Source organism: Hyperolius riggenbachi, chromosome 3, assembly GCF_040937935.1.
Source record: "Hyperolius riggenbachi isolate aHypRig1 chromosome 3, aHypRig1.pri, whole genome shotgun sequence".
NCBI classification, from domain to species: Eukaryota; Metazoa; Chordata; class Amphibia; order Anura; family Hyperoliidae; genus Hyperolius; species Hyperolius riggenbachi.
Window position 1 is genome coordinate 215,608,833 of NC_090648.1, and position 20,055 is coordinate 215,628,887.

A 20,055-nucleotide genomic window follows, 5' to 3' on the forward strand; every position below is an offset into this window, starting at 1 on the left:
ATAGATCTATGCCCTGTTTTCTTTACTTGCTGTTACGTAAACACATCAGAGCTTACACAACATTTATTTGGCAGTATTCTCTAATGCTCTAGGTTCCCCTCTACCCCTCCCATGCATTGCTTAGAGGACTTATCACAGACACACCAGGTAAGATGCACAGAAACCTCTTCAGTGTTTGAGGAAGTCCTGGGAAAGACAATCTGCCCTTCCCCATAGCAACTGGGAAGACGTAACTGCAACTTTCTGATCCAGTACAAGTTTGAATCTTTTTAAAGGTGACAACTTGTTCTACGTGTGTTTACATCGCCACAGTGGCCTTAGGATCATGGGTGTAACAATCACCCCTGTGACCCCTGGCAGGGGGGCCCGGAGGCTTTGGGGGGCCCCTCCTCCTCCCTCTCTCCAACCGCAAGTGCAGCCCATTAGCAAAAAAACCTTCCCCTTTGCTCACAAAAACTGTCCCTGCCACCTCCTCCCGCCATGCAGAGTAGCAAGTAGCGGGAGTGTGTGCAATTCTTTCCTGCTTCCAGACACTTCTTCACAGTAGGACAGTCTCTGCTGCCATTTGTTGGCCCCCGATAACGTGACCCTCATGAGTTTGGGGACCAAGGGTTTAAGTCTATTAAGCTATTAAGTCTAGTTACGCCCCTACTTAGGATGGCTTTTTATATAAATACCTACTTCAGAAAAAAGTTTTAGAGAGTGTGAAAAAGGTTTCCAACCCATTTATGGTTTTTTTTATTAGTGTCCCTGTCTCCATTTGGGAGAGATTTGCTCAATTCCTGTAATAACACTGAGCAGGGTAAATCTCTCCAAGAGGAACAATGGCAACAATAAATCATCTCTTTTCAAATGAGAAGGTAAAACCTTTGTCAGATTTTTATTTCTGTCCTTACCCCCTACCTGGACATCCAAGGTTAATGTCCTGGAGGGTCCAGTGATAGGAAGTGAAGGGCAATCTTCCAATTACGAACCCAGCAGAAACAACTTGAAGTTATTACCCTTATCCACTCTATCCAAAACAAAAACAAAACATATTGGCTTGAAATCACTTTTAGGCCTGGAATCCACTAGAAAGCGCGAAATGATATCACAATCGCTAGCGATTTGTGATAGCATTTTGCAAGCGATTTTGGGTGCGATTTTCATGCTCCCATACAATTCATTAGAATGGAAACGCTCCCAAAATGCTGCATTTTCTGCAATTGCGATTTACTTAATCGCAATTGCTCTAGTGGAATCACAGTCCCATCCATTTACATTGGCAGAACATTTAGGGAAATAGCTAGCAATTGAAAGCGCTCCCTAAATGCTCAAAAAAACGATCTAGTGGGTTCCAGGCCTTAAGTGACATCTTGCAGCCTTCTTAACTGTCTGAATGCAATGAATGGGTGAACATGAGGTTATATAGACCCTCCCATATATGATGGTTAGAAGGCAGCATTGTTGTAAAGCACGATTTCTCAATATTTATAAAGTATGTAGCCTTTTATTAAAAGTGTGTCCAAAGTACCTCCTATTGCGAGAAGTATGATCTCAGGTGTCCTTTGATACATATTCATTTGTTAGGGGTACTCCATAATAGTGTCTAAATGCTTTCTAAAGATTATTTTATGCTTTTAATTATGACAAATACTGTACTTATTCAGCATTCTTTTATTTAGGTTTTGTCAAATTTCATTTAAATTTACCACAATAATTTGATTGTAACAAGTTCAAGTACCTCCTGTGCCCCACATAAGTACCTTTTGGTGTATAAGTACCATGTGTCGAGAACCTAGGCAGCAAAGGACATAGCCTGAGTCTCATCATTGGTAGGCTGAGCTCCTGGCTGTCATAGTGATGATAGGCTCTAATGGACAAGTGAAATGCTGTCTGACATTTCAGTATATTGTGCTGGGGTAGCCGCCCCACTATGTGATTCCCCTAATCTTTGCCACTTAAATTCTGTAGTCCTTTTATTGCCGACACAAGATAGAAGTAAGGTTGGACTAGAGAATGGGATATATTGCAACGAACATTGTGAGAAGACAAGACACAGAACATTTATATCACGCTTTTCTCCTGGCGGACTCAAAGAACCACTAGGGCGTGCGCTATAGGCAGTAGCAGTTTTAGGGAGTTTTGCCAAAAGTCTCCTTACTGAATAGGCATTGGCTTACTGAACAGGAAGAGCTAAAATTCGAACCCAGGTCTCCTGTGTCAGAAGCAGTACACTATCCAGCCACGTTTATTATATGCTACAAAATATAAGATGGACAGTGGAGATTTATATATTCCAAATTAGATAAGAACAACTTTACCAAAATATTGATCTTTGCAGTTTGATGCCTGACCAGCTCTGTGATGCGATGCCAATGGGCAGAATAAGTGTTACCTGCATTGCACAGAATGGAGCGTGCTGATGAAGTGAAGAAGCAGTGGGAGTAGATTTGATGTGAAAATTAGTAAAGATGTACCACCTGGATGACCTGAGGAGATCAGGACAGCACTGCCAACCTTTAGACCAGACTAACCAGTCCTGCCTTACAGTAAGACTATTCAATGCATTATACAGCATCAGATACCACTGCATACATACAATGATGTGGTCTGCAAACTGACCGGCCATGCTGGGACTAGTAGTTCTCAGCGTTATAGCAGGCAGTGGAAGACTTTTAGCTGCACAGGCTCATTTCAGAAAGCAGTTAGCACTGATAGCTGCTTATAATGAGAATTTATGAAAAATACTCGTTATAAATATGGAACACACAGCGTTGTGTGAGATAACGGCTTTAACATGGCAGCCAATGACGGATGAATGGGTCCTTTCACACTGACGCACCTATCTGCACGTCATGTTAAATCAGAAAAGCAAATAATAGCTTTATAGATTCTAAAGACTGCTGGGGAGAGAATAACCATGAAAATTATATGGAACAGAGGAGTGCACATCACACTGAGTAAAAGGAGACACATAATTGAAGGGTTGTGGAAATGAATGACGACTGGTAATGGATGTATGGCAGTGTGGACATGTATGTGTTTATGTAGTGAGAAGCTTGGAGAATAACACAGAGCGGGAGGAAAGGATGCAGCTGAGCATCATGTATATGTGAATGTATTGCAATCCTCCTCACAGCTCAAATTGTGTGGGGAGGCTGCAACTGCAGCACACTTCATGTGCAGAGAAAAGTTTCACTTAAGTTGTGCCTGCCTGGAGAATCTATCACAAAGCACTCCATACAACATCCCATTGTACTCCCTCTGCACCCACCCATACCCAAACCGTTACCTTCACATCCCAGGTCTTGCAGGGCTCCCCCCAGGAGCATCAGAAGCAGCAAACAGTGTCCTCCAGCCATCATAGAGCTACTGCACAGTGTAGACACAGAGTTAGTATGTGAGGGACTCACGTTACACTGGGGTCCCACCCTGTCTGCTTAACCCCTACTTTGCACTCCATGTGCACAAGCCTGCTGGAACTCTTGACACATACTGTAACACTGGTACATGCTGTCAGTGAGTTGCGTAAAGTAAATTAACACTTTCTTGGTGTGTGAGCTACATACATATAACAACCACTGTAGAATGAGTACCTGTAGCTGTGATGTATGAAAGACACCACACATGGCCTTGATACACTGTACACTGTATATCATCAAGGCTCACTTGTGACATTAGAGTGACAGATGCCTGAAGGTACAGTACACCTTAGGCACTGCAGAAGCCAGCAGTGATGTCACAGTCATCGCTGTTATAAACATATATGTTACCAGAGTCATTAGGCTTGAGAAAAGGCACACAGTTTATTTTTGTCTAAGTCTACCCTGATAGAGCATTTCTTTGTTTAGGAAAGAAAAGCCTTCAGCCCCCCGAGATATGCCATATACGTTTCCACTTATCCTTACCAAAACAAGAAATACTGTAATAATGTATACAATAAACCACTTAATCTATCATTCATTGTGTTCCTGTATTCATTCTCTGCCCTGACCAAGGTGAAAAGACTCTGAAGAGAACATTGCAATATTCCACTGATAAAGTGACATTATCTGTTTATATTCAGTGTGTATATAATGACAACATAAACTAAGCTAAAGTACCACCATTCAAAACATTACCGTATAATGCCCATAATATCACACTATAGGGCCAATTTGGTCAAATGATCATTTTTCATTCATAGAAATGTTAGATGATGCGTAGAATACAAGCTTCAAAGTCAGATATATATTATAAGCAAAACATCTTCTTTATTAACTAACTGAATATAAATGAATGCACAGAACAGCTTATTTATTTTTACAATACTCATTAATAATTTATTTAGTTAATGTTTGCCAATTGTAAAATCTTATCTCACCCCGATTTTCATTCTTAAATTTATTGATGATGCCGGCATTGTTATTGCTGGCAAGGTGAGTCACTATGGGATGTTTTTTTTTTGTCATCTTTGTAGCAAACATGGACTTCAGATGATCTACCGAAGTGCTCTGTGGATCAAGGCTGCGTTATAGTATAGCCTAAGGCCCTGAGCTACACATCAGCCTAAGTTATACATACCAATATACAGCAATATATAATGTATATACTGTGTGTGTGTGTGTGTGTGTATACAGATAGGTATCCTGAATATTTTTGATGATCTGCTATGAGTCTTTTCGAGTTTCCTTTAGGCCTCTTTCACAGTGGGACGTTGCGTTTGATGCAACGTTAAAGTCGCACAAGGTGCCCCTAAAGCAATATAAGAGTGAACAGAGGCGCCAGCAGGATAAAAGGTACTAAAAAGTTTAAAATTCCTCAGGAGGTGGTGGTGGACTCGCCTCCTTGAAGTAGACAAGATACTGTCAGCTTTTTAACAACAACAGGTTTATTTATATACTCCAGACAACCATGCAACGTGTTTCGCGGGTATATTCCTGCTTCCTCAGGCAATAACTAATAGGAGTACACGCAGTACAGTCTCAAGGGCACAATAGGTGCCTCTGAGGCTTTAACGTCGCACTGTGAAAGAGCCCTTAAAGGACATCCGAGGTGAAAATAAACTGATGAGAAATACAATTGTATCTGTCCGTCTTCTCCTAAAAATTACTTTTTTAGATCTCCCACAGTTTTATTTTATATTTAAATCTAGTTTTTAAGTTTTTACTGTTTCATTGTATCTGCTTAATGACACATGCATTGAAGTGTACCAGCGCTCAAATCCATGAATTATTGACCATTTTTCCTGCTCTCAGAAGTCATTTTCTTACAGGAAAGTGTTTTATGGCTGTAATTACTTATCAGTAAGGGTTATACTATAGTCTGACCCAGTCTGACCCAGCCCCGACCCGGACAGAAACTGTCACTTGCATACCTGATTTTTAACTCTTTCAGGCAGAGAAAGAATTATTTGTGTGATTTGTGTGATTGGCAGTGTACATACACATGTCTATCTCATCATGTCACATGTCACCTCTGCTGTGAAAAAACAATGCCATCAATTCCTGTGAAGCTTCAAATACTAACCAAATGGTATGGTTGTAGTCCATAATAATCTCTAGCTGGCAGGAGTAAAGTTATATCATAATTATATGATATCATATCATTATGATATACTTATCATAATTTCAAGTTACATAGATAAAGCACTTGCCAATTTATTATGTGTTCGTGTTGCAATGGCACCAGTCTGTTTTAGGCTTCACCCAACCCTTTTGTCAATCAGTCAAAGTGCAATGCAAAAAATGAGTACACCAACAGTACAATGCCCAGCTAAAAGGGCGATTGACTGGCAAAGGGTGGCAGAGCAATTGCCCATTCATGCATTAAAAAGAGGGCTTTAAAGAGAACCTTAACTGAGAGGGATATGGATGTTTCTTTTTAAACAATACCAGTTGCTTGGCAGTCCTGCTGATCTCTTTGGCTGCAGCAGTGGCAGCATCACACACCTGAAACAAGCATGCAGCTAATCCAGTCTGACTTCAGTCAGAGCACCTTATCTGCATGCTTGTTGAGGGGCTGTGACTGAAAGTATTACAGACATAGGATCAGCAAGAGAGTCAGGCAATTGGTATTATTTTAAGAGGAAAAATCCATATCCTTCTCAGTTCAGGTTCCTTTTAAAGTGGACCTGAACTCTTCCATAGGACAGAAGGAAAACAAAGGCAAATGCATCCTGAATGTATTTAGAGAGTTTAGACTGTCTAATTCCTCCTCATCTGTGACTAGTCACAAATGTCATTTGAACTTACAGCTGTGTCAGCTGTCTGCCTCAGCAGAACTGCTACTTTGTAAACACTTGATGTAAACCCTATGCCTGCTTCCATGAAAGCAGGAAGCAAACACACGGCAGATTTATTGCAGGATTTGTATCAGCTGTAACAAAGAAATGTTTTTCTTTAAAGGTTATTATACTGTTGTTTATCTTTTAGGGCAGAGAGGAAGTTGTTCAGGTCTGCTTTAAGAGAAGGGTGTGTAGAACAGAGTATACACAGGCTCTAATAAGAACCCATCTTTCGTTCATTTAGTTTCAGTAAACAGAAACAGTAAAGTATTGTACTGTTAGCCATCAGTTAAAAAGAAAACTCTAGTATGAATGAAACCATTTATTGACAAAATTAGTAGACAGAAAATGTTAGCTTGTGAAACCTGTACATATTTTGATCATGCATGCTCCATGTCGGATGAAGAACAGGTTTGGGAAGCTTGCATTTTCAGTCTTTTGAATTGACTAATGAATGGCTATCACTGCTATCACCTGCACTCAGATCATCATGATATCTAAGGCCTCATTCACACTAAAGCGTTTTGCCGGCAATTTCGGGCAAAACGCTCAAGCGCTAGCGCTTTTTAAAGCGCTAGTGCAATAATATGCTATGGGGCCCATTCTCACTTGGGGCGATTTGCGTTAATCGCCAGCGATTATCGCAAATCGCCAAACGCAAATGCGTAGCCTGCACCATTTTCAGGCGATTTCCCGGCAATCGCGTTTCAGTGCTATAGAAGTGCTAAAATCGATCGCGGAAAAATCGCTGCAGTGTCCAGTGACTTTTCTGCGTTAAATTCCGGAAAAATCACTCCTGCAAATTTGCGCTTTTAAGTGTGAATGGGGCCTTAGGCCTCTTTTCCACAGACTGTTGATCGACAGTGAAATGCCTCTCAAACTCTCACAACTGCTCACTGCTGCCTAGTAACTGCGTGCCTAGCACACAGATCAACAGTCCGTGGAAAAGAGGCCTAACTGAAGTCTGACTGGATTAGCTGCATGCTTGATTCATGTGTGTAATTCAGGCATTACTGCAGCCAGAACGATCAGTAGAACTGCCAGGTAACTGGTATTGTTTAATAGGAAATAAATATGGTAGCTTCTATATCACATATTCTGTATCAGGTGTACTTTAAGGCTCAGCTGCAATTATTTAGCAGCACAGGGTTCCTACCTTGCATAGCTATGCAGAAATCAATGCACCTGTGCTAATATAGGTCACCTTCTCCAATCACCCGTAGACTGTGTTGTGCAGGATCATAAACTTACCACCACACATCCATCTATACATTTCCTGGAAGGAGGATGGCCTGGTGGCATACAGCATGATAAGAAGACTTTGCACTACAGAGTATTGATTGCTTACCCCCATTGCAGTTCAGTTACGGAACATATAATGTCATTTTCAAAGCACATGAGAGAGCGGAAACGTAATACTAGCTTTCATTACGTGGTAAGGCCCTGTGCATCAATGTCTAAAGTTGACCATGACAATCACCGATGCCTGCAGGTCCAATAGCAGGGCAGTGCACTGCTATGGCTGCAACTATATGTTATTGGAACGGCTTTCCCAATTAATACAATAATCAACACTTGTATTTGTATAAGAAAAGTATTGATCTTATTAATTCTCTGCGTGAATGAGATGTATTCAAAGCAACGCCACAGAAGCATTAGATACAAATCAATTAGTTTAATGTACCATTCTGCAATCCCAAATTCTAATTTCCTCAGGACTGCATAAAATAATTAAAATTATTATATAGGTTATTATTGTCCACTTATGCCAGTGAGGGTAAAACCTAATAATCTTACATCTAATCATCTGTGGTTGCAAGGATTGATGACTGCTATTTATCAGGGATGGCAGGTGATAGATATGATCTAATATTATGTGAAATACGGAATTGAAACAATAGTATCAGTACAAAGACTAGGTGCTGCGTTTATGGAGAATTCTAGGAGTGAGAAATAAAAGAACTGTTGCTCTTAGGTGGTTTACTAAGGGGGAAGAGGATTGCAACTGCTACATTAAACAAATTCATTTTGAGGATCCAGCGGTGCAGAGAAGTTCTGGTTTCCTAAATCCACCTGCAAATGATTGGACTGGTGTGAACTCACAGTAATGTCACTGCACTCCATTGCTCTTTTCATTACATGAATCAAGCCCACAGTATTTGTGCTGGAAGAAAGGATCAGAATAAGACTTTGCAGTATTAGAAAATAACGGAATATTTTTGGAATTAAATCCAAATAAGATACATCTTCATAAATAGGGTCTTGTATGTAACGATTTATCTGCATGTACATCTACTTCCAGCGACAGATGCTACATAAAGGGTCACATTAATTATGTATCACATTTACACAGATTCTATGTGTAATTAGTTTTAGTCATTAGTACATCCACGTTTAATGAGCCAAAGAACCTGTGTAATTCATATGTATCTGTATTTACAACAAGGATGAGCTGTCATCTAGCATGGACCCTAAGATCTCAACGCCCCGGGGGTACTTCATTCAGGAATTGGGGGTATGTGAACCTGGCTGTCATAATCAATACATTATTGTATAGTAAGCTTTGAAAGTAAAAAAAAAACAAAAACTTGAATTAAGTACTTATGGTTAGTTAAAAGCATCAATGAATGCTTGAAGGGCATTTACAGGTAAGTATGGAGTACATTGTACAAATATTTGAGCATTGAGGAGTAACTGAAATTATGTGAACAACAGTAGGGTATACTTGGCCATTAGCCAAAGTTAAAAAAGTACATGATATTGTTGAGGAACACTGGCGTAAACTGTCCATACTCAGGTTGTGGTTCAGAGGCCATCTACCTCTCATGTGCTTCATATGTTAAATGCACATACAGATAAAATGACTGTCTGATGATAAAATCGTTTAAACTACAGTATTTCACAAAAGTAAGTACACCTCTCACTTTTCTTTTCTCATTTTTGTAAATGTGTTATTATACGTTTTCATGGGATAAAACGGAAGACAATGTAAAGTAGTCAGTGTATAGCTTGTATAACTGTAAGGGCCTGTTTCCACTACACCGCGGACAAACTGTAACCAGTGCTTGGCAATGGAACAGTTTCCATTGCATACTGGTTATGCGGAGCGATCCGAGAATATGCAGCATTCGCCCACATCTTCCTCACCCCGTCTGCTCCAGTCACTTCATCAAAATAAATAAACACACAGCTATGAGTATACCCCTGAGCAAACAATGCAAAAATTCTGCCCAATTTGAATTTAATGCCCTCCCCCCTTATGTTACTCCTTATTGTTTCAAGGTCTTAGGTATGAAAGGGGAGCAGGTGGGTTAAATCTGATATTGTTGCTCTAATTTTGGTGTTATTGCTCTCACACTCTCTCATACTGGTCACTAAAAGTGCAATATGGCACCTCATGGCAGAGAACTCTTTAAGGATCTTAAAAAAAATAATTGTTCTACATAAATATGGCTTTAAGAAGATTGACAACATTCTGAAACTGGGCTGCAGCGTTTGTAATTATTGACTGGGTACAAAGAAACAAGAAACGGAAAAAATACACTTTTTTTTCAAATAATATATTGTCGGCATTAATTGTACTAGGGACATAATTTAAACATTGTAATTACCGGTACAAATGGACAAATAAAATGTGTTGGCTTTATTTACAGTAGCATTATTTATTTTAAAATGATAGGGGATGGAATTGGAGAAATAAAGTATTTTTATCCTTGTATTTCTTTTTAAAATGCATAGAAAATAAAGAAATTACTGAAAACAATTATCAGTCCCAAAAAGCCTAATTTGTTGTGAAAACAATAACAAGTTATAGATCGCTTAGGTGTCATAAGTACTGATAAAGTTATTGGCAAATGAATAGGAGGAGCAATGAAAGGTGAAAATTGCTTGTGTCCTTAAAGAAAACCAGTAACGTCAATGTAAAAAGATTTGATACTTACCCGGGGCTTCCTCCAGCCCCATAAGCACCGCTGAGTCCCTCACCATCCTGTCGCGTGCCCACCGTTCATCCGCAGTCAGCCCCGGTATTTGGCTCAGTCAGCTCCAGTCTGGCTCAGTGAGGTCAGCTGGGGTCTTCTGCGCATGAAGTGGTTAAAATATAACTTTTACTTTCTTCAGACACCACCAAATTCTCAGTTCATGGTCTCATAACCTATTGCTATGAGCATTGCAGCATTCTTATTTGCCTTTCATTGCCAGAATTCATCACATGTCCAGGCTGAAGCTAGACTTCTCTATCCTTTCCGTCATTACTTCCCTTCTGCTGCTGCTTCTTAAGGCAGATTTCTCTACTGGCTTCTATTCAAACTCAAAATATTATGCTTTGACTTGACATCATTTTACAGCTCCGGTTCCACTTACATTTTCCATCTTTTACAAAATACGACAACTAGTCCACGCTTCTGGTGACCTATTAATATCTTCCCTATTTAGAGCTTCTTCCCATGAACGGCTACAAGACTTCTCTAGTCCTGCTCCTTATTTCTGTCAATTCCTCCTCCTATTAGGCTTGCTTCTACCTCTAATCCTTTACCATATTTAAAAAATACCCCCACCTGTCAAAACCCACCTGTTTTAAAGTTAAGAGGATTAAAAGTAAAAGATTTATACATACCTGGGGCTTCCCCCACCCCCATACGCATGGATCGCTCCCACGCCGCCGTCCTCATCCTTCTCCAGATCCTGTACCGGGTCCCATAACTTCGGCTAGCCGTGGCCAGTCTTCTGTGCATGCGCAGTGCGCTCTCTCCGTCTCTCTCCGGTGGCTGGGAGCTACAGCTCTTGCGCAGTACTATTCTCCCCCAGAGAGAGACAAAGGGAGCGCACTGTGAGTGGCCGAAGTTAAAGGACCCGGGACCGAAGAGGTAGAAGACTGAGGTCAGCGGTGTGGGAGCGATCTGTGCGGATGGGGCTGGAGAAAGCCCCAGGTATGTATAAAACTTTTAGTTTTAATCCTCTCTGGTTAACACACCTACCCATCTTCTCCTCCATCCAAACTTTTTATTGCTGATCACCACAATCCTATTTCCTTTAGCTACTAACCCATAAAGCTATCTCCTCTTAAAGGGATCTGAGCAGCTCTTGGCTTCAAATTGCTGAAAGGGCTGCAGTGTTTGAGAAGTTCAACTGCCTGCTACTTTTCCACTGCCATTATCCAGGCTAGGTGTGAAATTCTTCAAGTGTGACTAATGTTTTCTGTTTAAAGTACAGTGGGGAAGGCTCAGGGTTTGTTTGTGGTCAATTAGGTCTAATGAGGTGATTTCTTATCTGCCTTCCATCATCTGTTGCTTCAAGTCCTTTCAAGGACTGAAGAGGTGCCTATTTTAACCCTTAAATGTAAAAAGATGAGGTAAAATGAAAGCTTTTTTTAAATAATAAACCACATTTTTAGAATGCATTTTTAATTTGCTATAGAGCTGCCCTGGGTGTTAAAAATGATGCTTGGTTCACTTTAAACAGTAAGCTTGGTTGAGCAGAGGACCTTCTACTCTTGTGGCAGACATTGATTCTAACAATAATAATATCTAGCTCTGTATACACAAAAACGAATAATAATAATAATAATAATAATGATTTAACATAATATCCCTGTAGTATACAAGCTGTATTTTGGGAGGGGTGGGGGAGGTCAGCCTATTGAATTCCAGTTATACATGCATATTATAAAATGCTTTGCAGAAGAAGGTATCCACCCATGACTCTCTTTCAAGTCCATGGGAGAAAAGCAGAACAAAGACTGATGGTTCTTTTACTATATTTTTAGAATGTTTGTATATTTAGTAAAAATATAATCCCTTGTACGGAATGTAAAAGAACAGATGGAGGTCAGGGGAAGCATAGAACCTGGGGGCATCACAGAAGGCAGCTTTCTCAGTGTGATTTCATATTCCAGTACATATCAAGAATAAACATTAAATAATGGATAACTATTTCCACTAAACATATGCACAACAGACATTTTTAAATTACCCAGCTTTGGATTTTAGACTCAGCAAATTAATGAATAGGAACTGAGGATGTTGTAAAACACAAGCAGAGTTGGCCTATTTCATTTATTATTATTAATATTGTTATTAATAAGAAGCACTCCTTCCTTCCTTCCCACACACACATTTTCCATGGATTATTTCACAATGCCTGCACCATTCACACTGTTACAGGGAGGTTCATGGAGTCTCAGTGGCACAGAACCACAATGGGGGAAAAAATGTCTCATTCGAATAAGATGTCTGTCTATGGCAAACCTTTAAGTAAAACTCTGATTTCTGAAAAATGCTGCAAATGTACTTTTTGTAAATTAATGTTACCAAAAAAGTATCAAAAGTTTCTTTTCAGTTCAATTTTCACTTTAATGCCCCACCAAATCCAAGATTACACAAGGCAAATTGTAACAGCAATCAGGAGTTTAATTTAGTATTAAGTATTAACAATGTATGGAAGCAAAACTCTGTAGTGACTATCTGATTCATGAGTCAATAGTGCTTACCACTGCAATACAGCTTGCTTCTTGGCCTCTCTGGATCCAACCAGTGGGTGCATCAATCAAGTGTTACCATGTGTCTCACACAGTAGACAGATCAAAAGATGCCAGACTACATTGACCAGAATCTCTTCATTACAGTACAGAACATATCAAGCTGCACAGTCCCATATCTTGACTTGTGTGTATCATGGGACAACAAATGTTTACAAGTTCCAGCAAGTCTGTATGCGGACCCTTCCTTCGGAACCTTCATCCTTACAGGGGTGCTTCTCCTGTGTAACCCAGTGCACAATATTACATGACCTGGGGGGCTCTGCTTTAGGGGCCCGTTGTTGGGGGGTGGGGGGGTGGGAACCACCAAGTGTCCCCTACTGCTGCTTCAGGGAATGGGGGCTCAAGTCTGTTGGGAGAGGGGTGTCTGTGGGTGGGTGGGGGGTCTATCAGGGGAGTTCCCAGGTTAAACTCCTGGGCATTCTCAGGTTAAGCTTTAACTTTAACTAAATTTAAAGAGAACGTTCCCCCTGCTGCCCCTGCTTTTCAAATTTACATGGCTGCTCTGCCCCCGCCTCCTAGACCACATTTACCTGTCCAGCCTATCAGCTCCTGCCCCCAGGCCTCCACTCTCCGCCCATGTCATCCCCCCGTCGCATAGCAATGGCTGCACTGGGGGCTTCCTTTATCTGGGCAGGCCCCATATGAGGTCTCAAGTACTAACAAAGAGACTGTGACAACCATTGGCATTAAAAGGCCACAGCTTTATTAGTACATCCATAATTCATAACAAAAACATTTACATCCAGTGGCTGGATAGTGTACTGGTTAAGGGAACTGCCTTTGAAATAGAAGACCAGGGTTCGAATCCTGGCTAGGGTCAGAACCTATTCAGTAAGGAGTTCAAGGCAAGACTCCTTAACACTGCAAGGTGGCCTCTTGAACGCGTCCCAGTGGCTGCAGCCACTAGGACGATATATAAAGGCGCTATATAAATGTTCGGATTATTATTATTATAAATTTGCCCATGGCCTCAGTGAAGAACACTGACAACATTCCCTATTGTCTGCAGTAGGATATAATCTATTCAATAGACAGTACATACACATTTTAGTGTTGTCTAGCCAGTGAGTGACGAACACTCCTAACAGAATGGGCTACAACTTTGGCACAGAATTAGCAAGATTCACCGCTGGTGAACATTTGCATTTCCTCATTATATGCATGCGCTTATTTCTTTTAAATTGTTTAAATAAATGTTATTTTTTTATTCCAGGTTTTTGGGTATGTTTATAAGCTGCTGTTTTCCTCCGTTGTCCAAAAGTTTTGCAGCTGAGAAGTTCATTTAGAGGCTAGAAGCAATCTACCTTTCCATTTCCCAGCTCTGAAATGTTAAAAGTGTGAGGTATTGCTAACCTTCAGTAATACAGTTTTCTGCTTTAGAATGAGCCTGTTCTTGCTGGGAACCTCTATAATCCCAGCTAGCCCCGACTTTTACTCTAAAAATGCAATTCTCGGGCGTTTTAAGCTGCCCCTAAAAGTAATTCTGATTTTAGTTTATTTCAGACGCATTCATAATATGGCAACATTTACTAGCCTGTTAATCCAGCTGTATGAGATCACTGCTTCAACTGGCCTCCCTCCAGAAAAACCCCTGGCAACCAGGCAACCAGTATAACAAAATCCAACTGCAAGCAGTAAATGCTCACAGCAAAATGTCACACATTAAGGTCTACTTCGGACAGCCTGATGAGCCCTGATCATGTCATGCATTGGATGTAGGTTATATACATCGCTTATAGCATGGAGGTTGCACTGTAATTCAGGTATCATGTTTCGAGCCTCAGCTGTATGCAACTCAGTCATAGTCCCCCTCATGGCATTAGTCCAGTAGCTCACACAGAGCCTCTTTATGTACCACATGTAAGACTACGCAAGCTGCTCCTAACTGCTAAGTGTTGCACTCATTTCCAGTGTGGCTACATTTGGCGGGATGGAATCAAGGAAACGTTGGAAAGTAACTGAAACCATGGCTTGTTGTTTCGGTGTACCCGAACAACAAGCCATGGTTCACTAACAAGCTTCGCCGACTGCGGAAAAGCAAGGAAGCTGCACACAAGTCCGGCAACCAGGAGGACTACAGGAGAGCGAGAAATGACCTCAACCGGGAGCTGAGGGCAGCCAAAAAGGAGTACGCCGAAAAAGTGGAACAACACCTGCGATCTATGGACTCTAGGGCTGTTTGGAAGGGGCTGAAGGCTGTCACTAATTACAAGCCCCAACCTAAACATGCAGCACCCAGCCTAAAACTCGCAGAAGAACTTAGCAGTTTCTACTGCAGGTTTGAGAACCAGGCACGGGAAGGGCGTCTGATACCAACCACCCCCGCTCTAGGCCCTGTGAGCAACATCCCGAACCAGTTGGCAGTGAGCGAGGCCGACGTCCTGCGACTCCTATCAACGCTAAACGCCAGGAAAGCCTCCGGCCCCGACGGCGTATCTCCAGCCTGCCTGAAAACCTGTGCCCAACAACTTGCTCCTACCCTCTGCGACATCTTCACCAAGTCACTGCAGGAAAGCAAGGTTCCCACCTGCTTCAAGTTGTCAACCATCGTACCTGTTCCAAAAAAGCAGGGGGTCGCGGACCTCAACAATTTCAGGCCTGTGGCCCTGACGTCTGTCATTATGAAAACCCTGGAGCGGGTGGTCCTAGCCTACCTCAAGCTCTCCACCTCGCCCCTACTCGACCCCTTCCAGTTCGCCTACAGAGCAAACAGGTCTACCGATGACGCAATCAATATCTGCTTGGAGCTCATCAATGACCACCTCGACAGGCCAAACACTTATGTCAGAATCCTTCTCCTAGACTTTAGCTCGGCTTTCAATACCATCTGCCCACGCATACTTCAAGAAGACCTAGCTGCACTTGGTGTTCACTCTAGTCTACGCCTGTGGATCACGGACTTTCTCACCAACAGGTCCCAAGTGGTCAGGCTGAGCAACATCCGCTCCCAAGTAGTGACAACGAACACAGGGGCTCCTCAAGGCTGCGTGCTGTCTCCGCTACTGTTCTCCCTCTACACAAACAATTGCAGATCGGAGGCAGACTCAGTCAAGGTCATCAAGTTTGCAGATGACACTACCATTGTCGGCCTTGTCACTAAGGATAACATCCAGGAGTACTGTCAGCAGGTGGAGAGAATTTGCAACTGGTGCAAGGATAACAGGCTGGTGCTGAACACAGCAAAGACCGTCGAGCTAATCATTGACTTCAGGAGGTCTGCTCCCTCCCCACCTCCAATCTATATTGATGGCACCGAGGTGGCCAGAGTGCCCTGCGCCCGCCTTCTGGGCACTACTATCTCCAACGACCTCAGTTGGAAGTCCAATATCACTGTCATCCAACGGAAAGCACAGCAGAGACTTTATTTCCTACGGCAGCTGAGGAAGGTTGGCATGACCCAAGAGATTCTGACCAGCTTCTACTCCGCCACCATCGAGTCAATCCTCTGCTCTTCCATCCTGGTCTGGTATGCTGGCGCCACCGCCAGTGACAAGCTCAAACTACAGAGGGTCATCAGGTCGGCGGAGAGGATCATCGGGTGCCCCCTCCACTCACTTGAACTACTGCACAACAAGAGACTGAAATCCAGGGCATTGAGGATTGCCAGTGATCCCTCGCACCCAGGCCACTGTTACTTCAGTGTGCTCCCCCTGGGCCGAAGACTTCGGGCCATCCCCACAAAGACTGCGAGACATAGGAACTCCTTCTTCCCATCGGCTGTCAGCCACTTGAACTCACTCCACATACTCCCATCTGTGCAAGACCAACAAGCGGGGGGCGGGCTGCGACACTCCCGTTCGGTCAACTGAAGCAACAACCTCACAAGGCCAACAAGGCTAACCGCTGGTCAGCCCAAGGCCACAAATGAACTGTGATGTATGTAATTTTTCTGGTCAGCTCAAGGCCACAAATGAACGGTGATGTATGTAATTTTTTCTGACGCAAATTGGATGCAAATGTAATGTAATCTATCCCTGCTGCTATGCACTCTTCTCTGTTTTCTTCCTGAGCTATATGTATGTGCCAAAAATAATTCCGGGCATGGTTGCTCATGCTTGGCGAAATAAATGATTCTGATTCTGATTCTGATTCTGATTCTCTGATTCTGATTCTGATTCTGATTCTGATTCTGATTCTGAAACATTTTATTTTCAGAACACATTCCTTCGAAGGGATTCAGGCGTTATGTACCTGGGACTGGGAGTAGCTCTGCTGTTATTTCTGCCGACACACAAGGAGAATAATCAGAGCCTTGTCTGTTCCCCAGAGCCAACTGCTCTACACTGAAAATGGCAACCATTTCCCCAATAAACTCTCTTCCTTAGTGCAGATATAGAATACCTGCTTAAAACTCACCATAGGCTAAAAGAATGGGAGGTATCTGGAGTTATGACAATGTTTATCTTTCTGCATTGTATCAGGCGTGCCTTAACTCATTTGTGACAAAGTAGTACTGCTGATCATATGACTAGGCAAAGTGATGCATCATTGTCACTGTGTCATCAATCTTTTTTTGCTTGATTTGTAAGCAGTAAGCAACAGTATGCAAAGGAAAGTACAGAAGTACATTGCAAAAAAAAAAAAAAAGAACGTGAAAAAGTGTTTTTATAAATATTCAAATAAAACAAGAAAAAAATGTTAAACAGATAACTATTTGCCACAAAAATGTTCTATTAAAACTTTCCAGAGTACCCCCTAAAAGCTGAAATAAGCACTGTGTCCCAGGTCGGAGACTGCTTTTGATGATCAGATGGGGCCATCCATTGGTGGTGGACAGAGAAAAGTGATTATGCAGGAGATGAAGGGGCACCCCCCAAAAGATGTGTAATGGCCCATACTCACGGGCAACTTCTAGGGCCTGTCGCCAGCACACGTGAGCGTGTGGGCGACAGGCCGGCGACAGCTCCTCGCCAGGTCCCTCCGCGTACACACGCGGAAGAGGGACCAGCGGCGCGACGGAAGCTGTCGCCGACGTTCCTCCTCCCCCGCCGGAACCTCCGTATACTTCAAAGGAGGTTGCTGTTGCTAGTCCGCGTACTCCCGCGGACTAGCGACAGTTGCGGCGGAGTTGCGGTGGCGACTGTCGCCAGGTGATTGACCGCGCCAATCGCCCGGCGACATCAGCGACGAGCGGCGGTTCGGGGTGCGCGCCCGTGCAACGCCGCATACTCACGGGCGACCTGTCGCTGCAACATGCACGCGCCGCGTGTTGCGGCGACATTTGTAGCCCGTGAGTATGGGCCATAAGGGTTGCATACAAATCATGCATTGCACATCCAGCATAAGACACTTTAAAACATAAACAACAAACAATAAGGAGACAGGCTCCTTCACCACCCTGGCACAATTTCAAAGCAACACAGCAATAATTTACAAGAATCTCTAAAACTAAAAAAGTGTACTCCTATTAAAAGGCTACATTTCCTTGCATGCATTGTGGGTCTGGCTGAACAAGAAGGTGGAGAGCCTACAGGTAAGTAATGCCTGCCAACCCCTTCAATGGCCCACACTATTTACGAACCTGCCTTTAGGTGAAGGTTCATTTTATATATATTCTTGTAATTTAGTGGTCAGGTCCTTTTAAGTAGGCAATTCAAATAAAGAGAGAGAAAAAAAAACACACACACACACACACACCATGAGGAAAACCTCACTCTAGATGGAAAACACATATAAATGCTACAACAACACTTTGTCATTTTGTCATTTACAAGACTTGTCATTTTACAAGACTTTACATGTAAAGAGGAATTGAAGTGAAATTAACATAATTAATAACATTGCTTATTTTTTACAATATTCATTTATAGTTTATTTAGTACGTGTATGCCCATTGTAAAATCTTTCCTCTCCCTGATTTACATTCTGAAATTTATCAATAGTGGTGACATCTTTAGTTCTGCCAGGTGATCTGTACAGAATGTTGGTTACTGAGAGTTCTATGCACAGAGGGAGATATTGCTTGCTTGGCAGTAGGTAAAAGTTATTTCCCACAAAGCAACTAAGTTCACAGATGACAAACTGTCAAGACCATGTCATGACATCGCACTGTGGGAGGGGTTTCAACACAATATCAGCCATACAGACAACCCCCCCCCCCCTTCCCCGATTATTTATTTGAGAAAAAAAATAAAGATTTCTTATGGAAAAGGGGGTATCAGCTACTGATTAGAATAAAGTTCAATCCTTGGTTAAAGTTCCTCTTTAGCACAATCTTTACCCTGGAATTGAAATATACTTTACAATTGTATAGATATTTTGTATCTCTCTCATCCAACTGTAAGATAGACATATTAATCAGGCAGTTGCACAGTGTTGTCTGGTGGCTTGGCTCATGCTTGGAGCTGATCACCAAGGTGCCCTCTATACTAAATGGCACTCCAGTCATGTGCCCTGCAGCCCTGGTACTCCCTATCATCTTCCTACAACCCTTTACCTCAAATACATCAAAGGGTAGATGAAAATCACAGTCAGGGGAATGAGAAAGATTCAGACTGCTCTAGATCCAGAGCAGTGACTGAACATCATGCAGAGAATATACACATTGCTGCACATAACCGTGGATCATATTTATTGAAAGAACAGTGTATTAAAAATTGTATATTATTAAAAATTAATGACCAAAACATAACATACTAGTTCAAAGTAACAAAAAACTGTAGCAACAATATATAAATGCTGGACACGTCATATACATGTTTTTCAAAACATTGCTTGGTACATTTACAGTAGAGTATTGGTTATCCGGCACTGACAGGTATAAGTGTGCTTTCTGGTTGCATGAGACTCGATGTTAAAAATAGGCCTAGCTAATACAGCACTATACCCCACTCTATATAGATACCTTGAACTCTGTGTTAAAGTGTAAAATACAATAATTGGAAGTATATTACCCTTGGGGAGCCATGGAACCCATTCCTTAAGCACAGCAGAGCCCATAAACAGCCTAAAGGTGGCCATACATGGTACAATTATTATTTTTTCTCTTCCGAATAGATAATTTAGTTCAATTATTCCGTTAGATCGAATATAAAGATTTTCCAGCATGTCCGATCAGATTTTGCTCGAAAAAACGGGAAAATCGATCTAATTTCTTGATCGAAAAATATTTTCAACTTTCATTTGATTCGATCCTTTAGATCGAATAAACGAGAAAAACGTTTTTAAAGTATCGTGTATGGGCACCATAAGAGGTTAGCCTTCAAAACTCTGAGTATTGCCAGCGATTTCAACTGGTTGGTTAAGACTGCTGGTTAGTTGAGTTCCAGAT

The 20,055-nt window shown here is 42.0% G+C and overlaps 1 protein-coding gene across 3 annotated transcripts in view; it reads right to left on the reverse strand.

Moving 5' to 3' along the window:
• Positions 1-20,055, reverse strand: part of CSPG4 (chondroitin sulfate proteoglycan 4) — a 214,660-nt gene that overhangs the window by 148,568 nt on the left and 46,037 nt on the right. The window contains exon 1 of one of the 3 annotated variants that reach the window (XM_068275711.1): positions 3,275-3,347. The exons of the other annotated variants lie outside the window; for them this stretch is intronic. Coding sequence (XP_068131812.1) covers positions 3,275-3,347 — 73 coding nt within the window. Of the gene's footprint in view, positions 1-3,274; positions 3,348-20,055 lie in introns of those variants that run through there. 3 annotated transcript variants of the gene reach the window in all.